This window comes from Strix aluco, chromosome 1 (genome assembly GCF_031877795.1).
Source record: "Strix aluco isolate bStrAlu1 chromosome 1, bStrAlu1.hap1, whole genome shotgun sequence".
Lineage (NCBI taxonomy): Eukaryota > Metazoa > Chordata > Aves > Strigiformes > Strigidae > Strix > Strix aluco.
In genome coordinates, this window is record NC_133931.1 from 107,246,302 (window position 1) to 107,265,231 (window position 18,930).

An 18,930-nucleotide genomic window follows, 5' to 3' on the forward strand; every position below is an offset into this window, starting at 1 on the left:
TGTCTCAAACAGAAGGCAATACACATGCTTCATTGACTTCAGAAGAGAAAGGGATTCAAACTGAAAAATGTTTGTACTCTTACACACTAATATAAAACTACACAAGCAGGCTGTTTTGGCGTGTGTGTCTCAATTTGTGTGTGTTCTGTTTACACTGGAAAAACTTCACACTGCAGATGTTACACTGAAGTTCCCCTAAATAACCGTTACCTTCCTCTTTTGCATGCTGCACAAACAGTCCAATTACAGAACTAATATTCTTCACTGCAGCAAGATACCCTTCCTTCAAACCTATTTGGCCCAATCGACCTGAAAGAAAAAAAGGTTACTATGTATCTGACATTTAGACAGTCAACTTCCTAATTTTTAGACTTACTGATTGTCTGTTGAAGTATCAACAGAAAATGCAAATTTCAGTTAGAAAAATTAGTCATTCTTGTTACTATGTTGTCTTGGGAACAACAGTTGTCATATTCCTTTTATGACTTAAGGACCCCAAGGCATTTTTTATCAGATTGATCCCTCAGGTTTCCAATTTGTAAGTGTAAAACTCTCAAAGAATGCAATTTCTGTTTAAAAAACTATTATATAGCCTACACACTGAAAATATCTATTGAAACCCAAAGTTAATTCAAATGCCATCTAGATCCCAAATAAAGGAATCTAACTTAAAATTGCAGGAAGAGGTATTATTTTGCATATAAAACCTTATTTTATACACTTTGCTATAAAGCATATGTAGCTACAGATGATTTAATTTTAAATACATAAAACATGTTGGTATTTGTTACCGTGAAATCAGACTAACATCTCTCAGAACTTAAGTACATGCTTTCCACAGGCTGACAAACAGAAAATATCTGCACAGGATTGTAAAAGTTTGGCTTTTAAGATGAAAATTTTTGAAGAAAGTGGAAAAAAAAAAATGAGGTCCAAAAAAATGCAAAAATACTTCAATTCACTTTCCAGGCAGGCTGACACTTTCAAAGGACATACTTACACAAAGCAGAAGTTCAACCAAGAATTACTTACCAATTAGCCTGAGCGTCAATGCTATAACACTGTCAGGAATGGATTGAGCAGTTTCATGCCCCTTTCTCTTCTTTACCCATTTATCCATAGAAGGCCAAAGCACTTTGCTGTGAAAAACAAATGAATTTGAAAATCTGATACTGCATGAAGGGGTGGTACAGTATTTACACAATAATGAATGCAAATGGTTCTTCTGTTTACCATGTATTTCCACAGCTCTACTTGCATCTTTAGTTCACCTTCTAGGGAAACTCAGAATATTCCAAGCATCCACAAATCTGAGAAGGTTTTAAACCCAAACAATCAAAGCTAACTTTCTGGAGGAATCATTCCTGTTCAGAATAGTTTTCCTGTTCATCTCCCATTCAATTCCCTGCAATATTCTGCATCTCTATCTAAAGTCAAGAACTTACTCCACTGACTTCATAGATATACATGAAATTGCATTACTTTGTAATGTCATGATGAGATGTAATACAAGTTTCTTACACATCTGAAAATTCACAGTTTGCATGCTACAAGTAGGATCTGATGCTAGTTTTTAAGCCTGAAAGGACCTGAAATAAGACTTTTTTCATCCTTAAAATGATGCTAATAGACCTAGTTACCTATTATCAGCACAACTCCACACAATTGACTCTGAATGGCTTTAGTTAAAATGACATACATTTCACTGAAGCAAATTTGTATTAATTTTAAAAGTATTTCACTGAAAATAACTTTACTATTTGAAAGCATGGAACTTGTATAAAAGACTTGATGATGGCTGTAAGTTATTTGCATTTACTTTATATTCAGTGATTACGTTAGGTCATAGTTAAACAACTGCCGTATTTTTGTAGATGCTATTAGGTTATGTAACCTCTACATAGAAAATAGGGGCTGTCAGATCAGTGTAGGTATCAAAATGAAGTCTTCCAAACCAAGTTGAGTATCATAGCATTCCATGCACTGGATTATAGGGTTCAAAGAATTTAAGACATCGAATCTTAAGTATTATAATGATTTTAGAATTAAAATCCAACTGAAATCAAGACAGTACACTAATGAGTATGGTTACATTTCACTTTCAGCACTGAAGAAGTGCTATTTATATGTCAAAAGTTCCACCCTCATCTTCTAGTGATGTGGGGGAGAAGAATTCAACAATTAAGTTCAGAGGAAGACCATCATTTTACTTCATTGACAAACAATCCATCTCAAACTCTTTCACAATTGTCTACATATAGCTATTTTAAAAGCAACTCTTTATTAGAACGGTTCAAACAGGGTTAATTTCTTGAACCACTACCTCAAAATCCTACATTTCCTCATTGATCACTCATTCTATCTTAAAATAAGGCACACAAACACAGTAGTCTAGGTCTCATTAGGTTAAATGCCCTCATTTCCAGTATCTATGCAATGTTTTATTATGTTAGAAGCTAAGTCATAATGTCTCAAATTTGGAAAAAAAAAACCCACACCAAAACAAAGCACAAAAAACCCACATGGGAGAACATTTGAAAGAACCACTTGCCACAATACCTTATAACATTGTCATGTGTCCAATCCCACTTCAGGTGAGAGCAGAGTAGATCAACAGCAAATATGTACTGCCAAGCATCTTCACTCAGATCTTCTCCGTATTGCTCACTCAGCTGAAATTCTACTTTTGGACATGACTGCATTTCTAAGAGCAGGTTTGAGACCATAATACCAGCATCTAAAGAGGAACTCTGGAATTTTAGAAGGTGATTATCTTAATGCATGAAAAGTTACCAACCCAGAACCAAACTCTTCATGTATATTTGATTCTGACTGTTCACAGCATCTTACACCATAAACTCAACTTTGGGTTTGACCTAACACAAACAAAAAGAGTATATACACGAAAATCTTCAAGCACTCAGTATTTTTCTTGATGTTTTTACTAAAAGGAGAGTTTGGAAAAAAAAAAAAACCAACAAAATCCACAAACCCTACAACCACTCTCTTCTCTCCTCCTACAGTTTGGTGATTTTTGTTTCTCTCAGTGAAGCTTTAAGGTCAGGAGAGTGTTCTCCAATGCAAGATTAGACTAATCCTGCTTTCCAAGTTTTTTTTTGTTTTTTTAAAATTGTTTTCTGATGCTGAAATTTGTTACTGATTATTGTTCATTAGGGGCTAATTTCCAAGCAAGTACTTTCAATAGTTGAGGTAGTAATAACTGAAAACATGTTATAAGAAACAATTCTGCTAACTAAATAGCTAGGGCAAGCAAGGAAATTTAAAAACAAACATCCTTTGAATATCTGAAGTATTAAGACAAAAGTCTAGGCTTATCACATTAAACACAGTGGGTGTTCAGCATATCTTCTTGGTACAAAAGCTCATATAATTGGCAAGTTCTGCAATGGTGCAAGTCACTAAAATGGCATACTTTGACTAAGAACTAAATACCCATTCTACGTGTGTTTTACTTTCATAAGTAGAAAATTGTCTCATAAAATTGTAACAGACTGTCGACAACAATCCACTTGAAATTGTCCTTGTAAGTAAAAACATCTTACAGATAGAATGATGTCATCTGCTATCATCAATATAGAAATTCCTGAGGTCATCCTCCCCAGCTGCAGCAGCTTTCATATTTCATAGAGATCCATAAAGTAGGTAGTATGAGGGCACAGAATTAGTATTTCCAAGAACATTTACTGAGACATACTTATATATATCTCTATTGGCATGAAATTGAAAGCTGTAACCTAATAGAATTCTTTGCTAAACAGGGATTCCAGTACAGCATAATTCTAAATATCAGAGCTTAATGTACAACTGTGATTTAATCAAAAAATAAACATATACAAATCCATGCCCTATTAATTCACTCCACAGTAAACCTGCTCTAAATCAGGTTTATAAGGGTTGTAATTCCAGTGGTACCATATCAAATTCAGGGCTGGTTTCAGATCTTAAAAAAAATTTTAAATCATCATGCTTTTTTCCAGTGGATACAACACCTAGACTATGCTGACAGCAATAAGCCTAGCTGCAGACCCCAAGTCAGCTGTGGAGCAGGACAGGCAATAGGTGAGCTATGAGGCAAGATAATTTTGTTCACTTGATATTTACAGAACTATAGCACTTCCACCAAGCAAGCCTGGCATTAATGTGGGGTTTTCAAAACTACTGGGGCCCTAGCCTTCAAGCAAACACACAAGTCTGTTACACAAACTCCTCCAGAAGCAAAGTACTTTCTATCTGCGTGATAAAAATTCACTCCTACTGGTATCAAGTGTGTCCCAATTTTTCCTCTTTGCAACATTCCTTTCAGGATGGTAATATGTGTCTGCTGAAAACTGACAGAAATTAAGCAACTCGCCCAAGGACTCAAAGACTTGAAGTCAAATATCAAAAGTCCTTAGGTTGTTAACATTGGTCATCCTTCTCCCATCACCAGTTTTGTACTGATCATGCCAATCATTTATGAAATTAATTCACTGACTTTTTTTGGTGATAAATGGGTGTTTACAGTCTACCTCACAGAAAGATCATGAGTAAAAAGAGATGGGCTCATCTTGAAATTAACTGTAACAAATAATTACCTATAACACAGAGAACTATGGAAGACAGACAAGACCAATAGGTATTAAAAAATCCCAACAAAACAAAACAAAACAAAACACCTCAAAGAACATTAAAGTCACAGTTCCATAGAGAAACAGAATTCCCTAGTCCAAGAACACTCCATTGAAAGTTTAAAAACAGTGTTTACTTTTACTGTTCAATAGCAGGATTAATATTTAATAGGAAAAACAAGAAAAGTATTGTGTTCTAGTAGGGTCTAGACAACCACAGGAAAAAAGCCTGAAGCAGCATTAGTTGTGCAATTGTGCAGCCTACATGGGAGATTCACAGGGTATCTGCACACCCTTCATCACAAGGAAGCTGCTTGATTTGATTCAGCCAGCAAAGCAACCAATGCAGACAGAAGCTGATACAATGAAAGCAGAAGTTACCTGTTCCCAGTTGAGATAAGCACTCAAACAGGCCAGCAACTCATTGCTTGCACTCTGCCTGACAACTAATTGCATAGCTTTGTTAATTGCACCTTGGAAGACAAATATGTCAGACCATACATTTGTGATAAATAAAATCAATTTTTCTGAGTCTGGAAAGTCTAAGGAAAAAAAGAGAGAACAAAGTAAGTATTTAACATTTAAAAACAAAAAAATATATATACTCAGGCATTAAAAGCTAGTAAACAAGATAACTAGGAAAAAAGGCATAGAAATCACGTAACAACTGCAGCCCAGGGAAGGGGAGTCATACTAGCACATCTCAGTCCAAGATTAAGTAAGAAAAAAAGACCCAAGAGAGAAAAACATCTTCCCTTAAGCCACCTCCCCCATTGTAATTTCACTCTTTTTTTTTTTAAGGGAGAAAAAAAAAAACCCGGACTGGATTTTGCTGTGTAACAACAGTGCAAAAGGACCTTTACTTTCGCATTTCAAGGTTAGCCTCCCTTCATACTTCTTACTGCATTTTAGTTCACTAAGGAGAGTAGTCTTGGAGCATTGAAACTGGATTATTTTAGGATTAAATTAAACTGGAAGATGCACTCCAGAAACCTACCTAATACACTCCAGTCACAAATAAGCACTCTGATCACTGCATCAAACTAGAGCTAGTCCAAAAGAAAAGAAATAATCTTAACGTGTAATAATGTGAAAATCAGGTCTTCAGTACAAATCCACAGTACTTGCACCCATACACCTATGAAATCCACATAAAAAAAAAAAACTTTGCAAAGAACTTTCATACAATTCAAGTATGAAATCTGATATTGCTCAGCAATTTTCCCAGACTCCGTCAGGGAAATTGTACGTTATGCAAGTTGTAACTGGGTGTATACAAACGATGCATGTCAAAATGTGTATTTCCATAAACACAAAAAAGTGTGCTACTGATATAATTGAAGAAACTTCATTCAATAAATTAATTCAGAGCAAGTATCTGACAACTATATATCCAGAACTATACAAGTAAAAGAGAACAGAGTTCCAGGCTATCAAAGGGAAGCTAATAGACCCTTCTGAACACCAAAGCAGAGATATTCAAGGCAAAACATTAAGATTAAACATGAGTGTGTAGAATGCAAGCAATAAAAAGTACATTGGAATAAGCCAGTAGATAATACTTTCATGCATGAAATGCAATACTGCAATATATGCCTGAAACACTGTTGTCACTATAAAAAAACTGAAAAGCTGAATGTGTCTTGCCTCTTCAGCATAACTTCTACATTTTCAGAAAGGTCTTAAGAACTAAAGAGCATATGAAAATACATCAAATCAAGAAGCTTTAATGGATTCACTGAGCATAAAGAATTTACAGAGTTCCATCCAGAGTCTTGGATGGATCTTCTCTACTCTGAAGCGCCTCACCACATAAGAATAAACTTTAGTCAGAACAAGGACTGTTGCTAAACTAGAATTATCTACATGCTGCAACTTGAATTGCTTGCCCAGGAATTCAGAACACTTAAAAGACTGACTCAGTGATGAGTAAGAGTAAAGGGGCATCAAAAGAAGAAAAGAAAAAAAGAAAAAAGGAAGAGAACAAAGGAGAGGTAAAAGAAAAATAACCAAAAAAGGTAAGATTTACTTTATAGTCATTTAAGGCAGAATACCTGAAAGGAGAACAGAACAAAAAAGGATGGACAAGAAGTCAAGAGAACAGATGACACAAGTCTAATGAGGTGGTACTGATTGTTTATAGTCAATTTGGCAATTGTGTAGCTGGCATATAGCTCACACTTGTGTTGCCATAATTCTGATAGGAATTAATATGTGAAACTACATGAAAGAGAAAACCCTAAAATGAATGCATTGTGATCAAATCAAAATAAATAAAAAAAACCCAAACAACTCTTAAGCTATGTTTACAGCTGTTCACACTCAAAAGATAACAATAAAACCACAGAACAACCACAACAGTAATTCATGCAATTCAAAGTATAGAACAGAAGATCATTTGACAAAAATCTACGTTTAGCTATTGAAATTTGGATCTTACCCAGAAAAAGAAAGGAAAAAAGGGGAATATGTAATATTTGCAAGAGCACACAAAAAGACAAAGTACCAAGGTACAGCAGAAAAAAAGGGTTAATTGTTAATTTAGACTAAGAAAAGACATCTGACAAGCAATAGTTTCTGACATAGTGCAGTATTAAAACTATTAACATGAAAAAAGTGAGAGTTATGATGGACTGCATGAAGGACAGAAAAAAAGCTAAGAAAACAGGAATTCCAAAAAGAATCCAAGTAACACCCCCCCCAATATCCCAACCCAACAAAAAAAAAGACAATTAAGAACAAAATAAAATCACAAGCCTTCATAAGATAAAAAGAAAAAAGACAGGGACGTTATATGGAAAATAACCATTAACTGAAGCAATTGGCATTTTGCTCCTCAGTGCTCTCAAATTTTATTTTATTTTAATTTGAAACACAGATACCAAGATACTATTTTGAGCCCTGGATGGCTCAGTATTTTCAAACTAAGTGAAGTCCTTCCAGAACTAAGACAGACTCTTGATTTAGTACAGTGATAGTATGTATGTATTACCTTTGTTAACGGGAACAAAAGGAAGGAGGGGAGAGGATGAACATCAAAATGAAAAAAACTCTCAACCAAGTGAGACTTTGGATAATGGGAGGTAATAAAACTTGAAGGAGGACATGTACTGGGTTTGATCAAGGTATGCCCAACTCCTGACACTATTTTAAGCCAATACTTGTTTTTAAATCACATCTGCTTTATGAATCAGTGCTTACTCAACTAAAATAAGAAAATACTAATAAGCAAAAAGTACAAAATTCCTTGGAAACACATTATCATTTTGAAGATGGTGGGGCAAAAATGAAAGCACAGAGGATCCTAAATAAAATATTTATTTGGAAAAAATTACTAGACTACTAAGAGCCCAGGTTATCACCAAACTGAGACACATATGTGGAAGAACCGTGAGAAGAGAAGTTTCTTCTAGAACAGTCTATACTTCTGCACTATAGGAAAAAAGTTATAAGGAAAATGTCCCTTTCACAGGATTTTTTTTGTTTGTTTTTACAAGCATAATCATTCTGGAACACTACAGCGAAGACACACAGCATGTTTAAGCTACAAGATCACTAAGCCATACTACACCTTCTTTAAGTAGGCTATAGCAGAAAAGGCGGGCTCTTTCCAAATCTCCCAACTGTCGACAAATTCCTGTATAGACTCGACATAGAGCCTGATTGAAATTGTAATTTGTGGCATTCTTCTGAGCCTTGAGTTTACTGAGAATAACATGCAGCAAGGACTCTGCTAAATGCTGTAAGACACAAAAAATATTGTTAGACTATTATTTACGTGAGAATATTTGATAACATGATAGTAGTATGACAAGTAAAAAGAGCTACTATCTTATTTGCAAGATTACTGTTTGCATATGTATAAAAATGCAGAAAAGTAAATCAGAGGCAACCAACGAAAGGAAAAAGAGTGAGGAGCAACTTCCCAGAATAAACATGGCTTAAACACATGCAGAATAGGACTGCTATTCTTGAAATATAAATTGTATAGTTATATGATTAAAAACTACCTTCCTTAAACAAAAAGTGAGGAGAAGAATGATAGTGAGGAGAAGAATGATAGGTAGAGGAACCCCAATAACCTAATCAGAGCAAATGGAGCACCCTGACTTGGCAACTCCAACTTCCAAGATTAGTCAACTGCAGAGTCTCTCCCCAGATCACCTTACACACCGTAGGAAGCGGGGAGAGGGTGTTACTGTCTACAGTAACATGGGACTCCATATGAGATGCAAGGAAGGAGAATATTGGGATTGTGCAAGACTTACTATAGGATGTTTAGAGGGAGGGCTAGAAGTGGGGAGTAGAACGAGAGGCTTAGGAGCCAGGTGCTGGAGAGGCCACAGGTTTAGACTAGGTACCTGCAGACACCAGGGAGTCTGTGTTGGCTTCGTGAGGAACCAGAAGGTCCAAGCCAGCTACCTGAAAGACCAGGGTCTGAGGGTCAGATGCAGGTAAGGGCATAGGTCTGTACCAACTACTGGAGGGATGTGTGTGCTCTTCTGTGTCTGTAAGTGTGTCAGTGCATGAGACAAGTGGGAAGAACAGGAGTCACCTACTGGATATACTGTGCGTTCAGTGTTAGCTACTGTCTGTGTATATATATATATATGTATGTATTTTCCACTACCAGGCTTTCACCCTGATCAGCCAGAGGAGGGAACAAGATTAGGCGCATGTTTTGTGCACATGTGCCTACCCAGGGGTATGTACTCGGCCTTGCTACTGGCTGGACCTGGAAGGAGAAAGCTGCCACAGCCTTGCTTCTATGAAGTTACCAGATTTGGCAACTCCTAACAGAGATGACCCGAAAACTTAATAGCAACTTCTGTGGAGAATTTAATTACATTCAAGAACTGAAACAGGGCAAAATGTTGCCATGCATCAGCTGGTGAATTGCTCTGCTGCAGACTACAGATTAGCTATGAGAAAGATGGCAATTAAAGTGAATTTTTTCAACACTGATGCTAAGCAACTTCTGAGAAACAAACTAATGAAAGATTTTTCCAATAAAATTCACTTGAACAACCTGATATAGAATAATAAAGACAAACATCAAATGAAAGGGTATGTCACTATTGTATATATAATACAGGTTTTCTTATTTAATTGAAAAAATAAATAAAGGTAATCAAACCTCATTCTACAATTGTTAATGCTATCCACTACAAAAAATGGTGCAAAAATGAAGTGGTTTATGCATACATCAGGAAAGGAAATGTATTTACAGCTGCAGTTTTGCATCTTGGACACCACTGAACAGTAATTTCTTGTGAAGTTCTATATTTGCTTAAGTTACATAAGTTTAGATGTCTGATAACCTTTCAAGACTACACTTTGGCACTGCAGATTACCTGAACAATTGAGAATTCAAATACTACATACTTACACTCTTCATCTGCACATTATTGAAACACAAAATTAAAAGTCATTATCAAGACACAAAATTTTTGTTTACCTTGTTTTTTATACCAAATTCATAGACAACTTCTTTCTCTTCATCTCTCATTACTGGAATCTTTGAGATATTGCCGACGTACACATGGCCTTTAATAACTGGTAACAAGTCAAAACAGGATTCGGCTATTTTCTTCAATGCCAGAGAAACTTTCTGGCAGTCAGGATCAACAACCTTCTTTACTGGTAGTGATGCTTCTAAACTGGAACTGTGTGCTGAATCACTGATTTCACAGCTTTTGTCATGGAAAGCCTCCTGCATTTCAGAGATGGTATTTTTAGTATTTCCATTAGCAGCAATATCATCGGGCTCCAGCTTTGGTGGTTCACCGTCCAACCTCAGTCTCTTTGCACTTCTGGGCATAGATATTGGCAACAGTGTCCGTTTTTCAAGATGATTTGATGAGCTTGAAAACAATTGCTGATTTTGCACATCTTTGTCTTGATCTTTGCTACTATCAGATTTCAAATTGCTCCCAGTTTTAACAAAAGCAGTTGATGTAGATGCAATTGCTTTGAATCCACCTATCTGAGCAACAGGTCCCGGCAAACTTTGGCTGTCTGAAAAAGCACATCGGTTAAGCTGAATATTGCCTTTCAGAATGTTTAGTGTCCTTGCCCTTGCAGACAGTTCTGGATACATAGTGTCCAATATTTTCACAGAATTCTCCTGAGGAGCACCTGGCGCAGCACTATCGGCTGCAAACAGAGGAAATCTCCCTGGGACGGGAAGTGCATGCTTTGGAATGGATGTACAAAATTTCAAAGGTGAGGAGCGAATCCTTCTACCTACTGCCATTTCTGAGGGTGAGGGAGGAGAAAACAAAAGAGCAGATTTTACTGTTGGAGTATCTGTTAATGGAGACATGAGAGGAGGAACAGGAGTTTCACGTAGTGGAGATATCAGGTCATCAAGAGGGGAAAGCAAAGAGGATCGACCAGTAGAAGACATTACTGGTGACGTGGTACACGCAGCTTTTGGAGGAGTAGCAATCAAAGGTGGTAGCAAAGGGGGCAGAGGAGGACCCATCTCTTGCCTAATTTTATTTATAGTCTCAGATGAGTGTTTTGTTGGCACAGAAGTATCAGCATTTGCAAGAACTGGCTGAGTTAGTTTAACTTTTGGAGTCCTTTTTTTTCTTTTACCTTGAAACAGCCTCTTTGATAGCTTGGCATGCATTACTTGGGCAGCTGACTTGGTTGAAACAGTTGAGAATTCAGATGGCTCCTGCTCTTTGGTCTTCAATTTGTTGTTCTTTTTGAAAGCAACATCCACACAAGACTCTGACTCCAACATAGACAGCTTCTCCAATACTGGTTTTTGTGGCTCAGAAGGCTGCCTAACTGTCTGACAATTGCACTCTACATCAGATAGTGCCGGATTTGGAAGATACTTGACAAAAATGTTTTTTGTACTGCTATCATCTAGGATAACATCAGTGTTGTTTTCTCCTACGTTGCAAGCAGTGCAAGTTTGATTATGATTATATTCTTCAAACACCGATACCTCTGTATCACCAGTTAGTAGACTTTGCTCCACGTGTGACTGAAGTTTTTTAGAATCATTTTCTTCTAAGAAATTACCAAGTGCTAACATTCTTGTATTTAATTTACTGTTTTTTACAGCCAGTCTGCAAGTTTCTGAGAATCTGCTTAACATCTGGCATAGAGGTAATCTACCTTCTGAAGCATCTGGCATCACAGGGAAGTCTTTTGATGTCTCCGTTTTTAATAGACTTTCCTCACTGTCATTGACGCATCCACCTCTGTTAGTATCTACCATGCATTCATCAGCACCCTCAGTATTTTCAGAGGTTACTAATAACTCTCTTTTCCAAATGGCTAAGTCGTTAGGATAACACTCCTCAACCACACTTGACAACTCATTTGCAGTACCTGGAGAGCTGTTTGTTTCACAGTGTGTATCCATATTCACCACAGCATCTGCTTTTAGATGACTAACTGTCAAAGTATTTCCTGGGTGCATTGTTGAATGAAATTCACACACTTGGTAATCAGCATCAACAATTGCACCAGTTTCCAGAGCATCCACTGCAATTCTCCTGGAACCTCTCAGTTCCTTTGTGAACAAGGGAACACATTCAGAACATTTCACATATCTAACTTTTTGTATAGAGCAGTCTTTCTCTTCAGATTCATTGCTTTGCTCTGGCATACCAAAGTAGTTTTTAGTCCTTTTTATGGCATTCTTCCCAGATGCCTCAAAACTATCCAAATCTTTGCTTTCTCCCCCAGCTGTTAGTGAACCAGTTCTAGAAGGATCTGTTCTAACCTCCCACGTAGAAGTCCTGCATCCCGATTCTTGATCACCAGACTTTTGGAGAATACAAGTATTCTTATTATGAGAGTTTGCATCCAGAATCTGTGCTTCAACAGACAACTGAGGTTCTTTATCTACTGGCTGCTCATTCTCATCTGGAATTTTCACTTCATTTTTGCGTATGTGTTCCTTCTCAGGGCAGTCCAGTTCTCTGCATGTGTTGTCTTTTTCAGCAGACAGGATCTCAGCACCTTCTTCCAAGCTTTCTGAAGAACAGTTAAATGCACTACCTGTAACACAATTTTTATCTCCTTTGTTTTCCCATGTATGGGAAAAAGCAGCCTTTTCTGTGCAATTAGTTTCAACAAAACTGACAACTTTCTGAAGACTGCAATTTAGATCAGGAGGAATTGTGGATTCCAAGCCAATTCCCACTTGCACGGGAGAATCTGTTTCTTCTGTATTTATACAGTCCATCTCCAAGTCCCCTTGAGTAGAAAAAGCCAAGCTGCTATTAAAATCCATTTCTGAAGTAGGCTGGCAGATGATCTCTGAAATATTATTTTTCTTCACAACATTCTCTTCCCATTTAAATGAAATGGAACAAGTCTCAGTCACCAACTCCTTGGTTTGTTTATTTAATTCCCCTTTTATTTCATCACATGTAACATTTTCAGTGACCAACAACTGATTTAGAGGTTTTGCACACTGTGCCTGAGAAGTAAGATTACTTGCTACTAAGACAGACTCAATGGTATCCACTCTTTCTAACAGCTCACTGCTTTCCTCCCTGAAATCTTCTGGATTAACTTTGCATTCAGACTCTTGAGATTCAAACACTCTAAAGTTCTGAGTTTTGGGCAGCACACATTCTAATGTACTACATGGATTTTCAGGTTGCTTTAGTTCATCTTTTATTTCTGTAAAATCTAACACAGAGGATTCACACTTAGCTACACTGTTTTCTGCATCAGTAACACATGCCGTCTTTGGTAGTGCAAGCATACTTTCCAAGTCTGACTTCCCTTGCGATAAATTACTACCATTATCCTCCTGGTGTGGCTTGCCCTTTAAATACTCTCCCTCATTTATATCTATTAATTTTCCATTTTCTGTACTATGGAGTAGCTCTGACGATTCATCCATTTCTAGAACACTTTCTCTGTTGTATTTCATGGCTAGCTCAATAGTCTCAGGTCTGGTTATATTAATGTCTTCAGTTTTAAGCTGTTCATCATCTTTTGGAAAGGCAGTCCTCTCCATACTTACATTTTTGTCTATGTCATCCATAGACAATGAATTTCTGATTCCTTCAGTAGCAGATACAGATAAGTAATGTCCAGAGACTTCAGCAGTCTCTGCTTCGCATTCCCTGTCTGCTTCACCTTTTATTGTTTGCACACATTGTTTCTCCAGTATCTCTTCACTGTCAGGTTTTATTTCAGAGCACTGAGAGTGTGTAGAGATCTCAGTAGCTCCAGTGTCTGCCTCAGTGTCCATAATTATTCCCTCTCCATCATGCTGCATCATTAGGTTTTTAGGACACTCAACTTCACAGAAGGATTTTGAACCACTGGGATCAGACAATACATTTTCAGAGAGCTCTCTCTCATTATTTGCCTCTGCACAGAGTCCTTTCATCTGTATTGCAGCTGTTATTTCCTCTCCAATTATCACTTGTTTTATGTTTTCCCCTATGTCACTTGCCAGATTAGTTACTTCGATTATATTTTTTGATTCATTTTCAACCACTTCATTCTGTATCAACACATCAGATTTCTCCTCAGAATCTTTACTTTGAATCACAGTGCATTGCTCAGGTGGCAAATCAGTAACATTTTGGGGAGCAGATACTGTCCCGGGAGTTTCTCTCTCTCCTGATAATCCATCTCCTTCTGCAGTCATTAATTCACCGTGCTTTTCATGTATACCCTCATAAGCACCAGCTCTGATTAAGATTACATTCTCCTCTGTTTGCTCTACGTCACTACATTTTTCCACCTGATTCTGAGGCTTTAAACTGTGTAACGTAAAACCAGATAAGGAATCTCCCTCTTCACTGTGCACGTCCTCACTATCTCCTTTCTGTTCTTCAATGGCTTCCGATTCATGTGCTGTTGCTTCAGTTGGTTCTCTCTTCTCAGTTTGCATATTCTCAGAATTCTCCTCTAAATAATCTTTGTTAGTTTCCATGTTTATAATTAAAGTAGCAGCTTCAGCTTCCTTTGTTTCAGCATCTCCTTCCTCCTTGCTTGACATCTTTGGACTGATATGAACATTGTTTTCATTCCAACTCAGGTTACGTGAGATTTCTGCATCAAGACCATGCTCACATGATTTGCTCTGTGTGTTACACTCCTCGTTGAGGCTGAATACATGAAAACTCTGAGACGAAACTTGATCTTCTTGTAAAATATCCTCCACTGCAGAAGTACTGCAATCAACTTCTTCGTCACTGGAACTTGTGACTTCTCCAAACAACATATCCTTATAATGAAAAATACAAAGTTAATATTCCAAAGCCTGGCATCAGTTTTAAGGTTTGTTTCTCAAAACAAATACACTGATGGCCCTGACATGCAGTGCTTTTGAGAGATTAAGGCTAATCAACAGAATTACATCCTTCTCCATCATTGTTCTTCACAGCAAATGAAAAGTACTTCTGTGAAAATTCAGAGACTTCTTTACCTACCTACCTGCATTCTAAGATTACTGGAAAACAACATTCAAGCTGTGGAATTTTGCTATGAAAGTCATGCTTACATGCAACAGGAGTTGGAGTGTAAGTCTGCAACACTGGGAAAAGAAATTATGATGGCAGTGGAGACTCGGGTGATTTTGTTCTAAATATACTTCTGAAAATTATATTTTCTCCCCTTCCACAGACAGAACATGCTAGAAGGCTAAAAAGTATCCATATGGATCTAAACACTCACACAGAGACCCTCTCACTGCAGGAGTAGCTAATACTAAAAAAATAAAAAAGCCCAGGAATATCAAATACTTATTTTTGCAGTAATTGTATGACCAAGTTAGTGCCAAGACAGACACATCCTGAAACTCACCTCTGTAGTTAGTGGTGAAAGCTGTACTGGAGAAAGTAGAGCAGGGAGAGGCCTGGCCCAATTCAATATATCCATCACACTTCCACCTGGGCCCTTTTGCTCCTGATCAGAGAAGTCTGAACTGCTGTGTGCCCCATCAGTCTGTTTTATCACATCTACAGTTTCATCTTCACCACCGTGCAGACATTCTTCAGTAGTCCTGTTCTCAACACAGTCACCTCCAAAAGGCTCAGTACTTGCTTGAAGTTGCATGGCTGTTACAGAATTTTGCTTTGTAACACTTTCCAGTGAAGAATACCATGGTAGCGTTTTGCCATCACACTTCCTCATCTTTTGGTGGATTTGTACAGTTTCTAAGACACAAAAATATTGTTAAGAATTTTCTTCCCCTCTCATTTTTCTTTATAGAGATAATATACCATAGTAGTAGGAATGCATTACAATCTTTTCAAGTGATACTTCCATAGACTAGTAATAAGCAGCACTTAATGTCACTTTCAGAAATATTTTTGTTACAGAGATCAGATGTTATTCACAAACAATTCTTTTTTCATGAGAAAAATATAGGTATGTGCAAAGAGCTCCCACCCAAACCACTTTCTGGCTTGGATCATTAAGGCTATTCCTTCCAATTTTTCTTATCAGGAAGGGCCATGCTGGGTAGGACTGAAGGTCCATACACCTCAGTGATTTACTGCAGTTTTAGCCCAGTAACTGATGAGGAAAAGCAGGACAAGCATGCAGTGACATTCCCCGCTCAGGGTGTAATTCTCAGCTTAAGCAACCTGAAGCTTTGAGCCAGCAGCAGCACTTGCAGGCCAGTTACAATTATACCCTGTCATAAACACAGTAAGGGAGTTCTTAGCTATATTCCCGGTTTTATGATTTAATACTCATATGTTTGTTCTTTAAATTTCAATATTGAGTCTAATGGTACAAAATTTTGTCTTTAATGATGCGTCTTAGTTAAAGCTGAACCCTTAAAAAAAACCTTTTAGAAGAGAGGTTGCCCCCCCCAACAGACCTATGCACAAAAGAGTTTGAACCACCAAGACAATGAAAGATACTGAGCAGCTGACAACCTTTTCAAGATGTCAACTATACCAGTTTTACAGTTATTCTAGCAAGCAAGAAAGCATGTCCAAATGCTGTGTGATTCTTTGCATAGTACTTTTATTTTGTTCCCTTTAAAATCACACCTTTTATTATTACTCAGTAACCCATTTCTTATGCATGCAGACAAAGCACTTGCCCAAGAAACGTCTAAACAGTAGAGACAAAGAATTTAAATATCGATTATAATTGTGCTAGATACTTTTAACAGTGAAAAGATGGCCCAATTTTCCAAAATTTAAATTCCATGATTTTATAAAAAGATGACCTCCAATAAAACAGTAGAAATCAACAATTCCAAAACCTCAGTGTGCCACATGGAACTAGAACCTACTCTGTAGTATTTGAAATTCTTAACCCACATTTGTATGTGTGATCTTGTTCATAATGCTCACAAACACTACTGGACACAGATTCAGCAGTATTCAAGCAAGAGATTAAGCCTGTTCTATGTACATCCAAGTACCATCCTACAGTATAAAGAACAGCACATGCACCAAATGGTTTTGAACTGAGGATGTATTAATTTAATTGGCACAACTTGCATTCTGTGGGCTTCATTATTGCTGTCAGTGTTTATCCACTACTAGAACCTGAAGAGATACTCCTGAAGCAGCATCAATGGTAATATCAGATTCAAAACCACTAATTTAATTCCATAGGTGAAAGTGACCTCCCAGAGAATCTTAGATTCTATCTTAGATTTCTTTCATGCTCCTTTGTGCCAACCAGTTCTAAGCTCAGAACTTTCTCCACACTGAAGTGGGCAGAAACACACACAGTTCCATATTTTGCCCCTAGAAGAACTTCAATTACACAGCTGGGAAGTTTACTTTGCACAGTGAACTACACAATAGTACTAAGTTATCAGGAACTTTACATCTTATCTATATTCTCAAGATCAGTCATATCAGCCATATGGAGCCCAAGAACATTGATACACACCATCCACTGAAAAGCTCCCTCTGAAAAATGGATCAAAGATATATTTTCTGAATAACTAGGAGTCTCCATCCTTCTCTCCTCATCCCTTTCCAACCCAGTCCCTGATAACTTTTTCTAATTTTCTTTAGGAATAAGATGCTTTTTTCATGGTTACCCCTTTATGTGTAGGAATAGTTGTCACAGCAGTTTTCAAAGGTTCAGGATACGGTTAACTTCTCTGTAGGAAACGGCGAACTCTTTGGCACCTTGGCCTGTACTTCAGGTCCATGAAAAGCCCTCCTGATATTGAGCCCTTCTCATTGGAATCATCCTCTCAAAGGTCATATTGCATGGACAAATTTTACTTTATCCAGGGAATCACACTCCTTTTCATTATGTCACCTACCAAAATGGTTAAGTTTTGTCCTCAAATCTACAACCTGGAATCTAATCCACATAGCTTCAAACCCTTATATTGCTCCCTTCTCCCACTTCTGAGAGAAGGTTAAGATTACTCATCTGAAAACACCATCAAAATCTACCACACACTACTGTGAAATACTTCCTTGATGAAGGATGGAGAAAGGAGAGCAGAGATGAAATAAACAATCCAAAGCTAACATCATTTGCCTTGGTACTAAACAAATTGAATTTTACAATTCAAATCTGTGCTCTTGATTGGCCACATCGCAGGGCAACTCACTGTTGCAAACCAAGGTCCTCTTCTCTCCCTACCCTAAACAAAGCAACTTTCTGAAACAAGTCTTGTTTTTTTCTCTCAGAAAGAAGAACCAGATTAAGATGCTGGATATTATCAAAATAATTCATCTAGCCACAGAATCTCTGCTGGTTTACAGCAAAAACTCATTACTATCAGCACAGTGATTGCAAATGCCTGGCAGCAGCAACTGAACACTTCTCAAGGACAAACTGCAATACTTCTCTGAGGAAAAATACCTTCACAGAAAGTTTCTAATGCCGTGCCAACAACCCTTGATTTTTCAACCTGTTTACAATTATGTGAATTTCAGGATGCTTCATACACTAGCTATTCTTTAGAGCTACAGACACTATTCTGTTTTTCAAGACAGCAAATTCATACATCCCATCATATGAAACAAATCATTAGGGTACACAGTGCATACCTGAAACTAAATGCTCAATGCTACACTACCTAAACAGATGTTATCTTGAGAGGTTTTCATATGGTCTTATAAACAGAAAAGAGGTCTGCTTCTTAAATCACTCACATCCTGTGGACTTTAATTGCAGGACCATAAAACATACGCAGATCCTTGGGGATTCAGTCTTATCTTTGTATTTTACATGTAATGTCACTGCTTGTATCTCCTTTTATCTGGTACTAAAGCAGACACCAAGGGACCTCCAGTGCTCCCTTCCATCCCCGCTCTTAACATCTACATGCAGCTTCTCCTCTATCCTGGATCCCCCAATGAAAAGG

General features: G+C 37.4%; 1 protein-coding gene across 6 annotated transcripts in view; it reads right to left on the reverse strand.

Annotated features, from left to right (window-relative positions):
- ICE1 (interactor of little elongation complex ELL subunit 1) overlaps nt 1-18,930 on the reverse strand; it is a 39,233-nt gene that overhangs the window by 1,622 nt on the left and 18,681 nt on the right. For 4 of the 6 annotated variants that reach the window (XM_074830432.1, XM_074830442.1, XM_074830452.1 and 1 more), the window contains 7 exons: nt 15,432-15,784; nt 10,087-14,853; nt 8,200-8,368; nt 5,010-5,170; nt 2,560-2,750; nt 1,033-1,139; nt 211-309 (listed from right to left, as the gene is read on the reverse strand). In XM_074830432.1, the coding sequence (XP_074686533.1) occupies nt 211-309; nt 1,033-1,139; nt 2,560-2,750; nt 5,010-5,170; nt 8,200-8,368; nt 10,087-14,853; nt 15,432-15,784 (5,847 nt within the window). Of the gene's footprint in view, nt 1-210; nt 310-1,032; nt 1,140-2,559; nt 2,751-5,009; nt 5,171-5,625; nt 5,678-8,199; nt 8,369-10,086; nt 14,854-15,431; nt 15,785-18,930 lie in introns of those variants that run through there. The other 2 variants (XM_074830461.1, XM_074830470.1) reach the window with 2 other exon arrangements.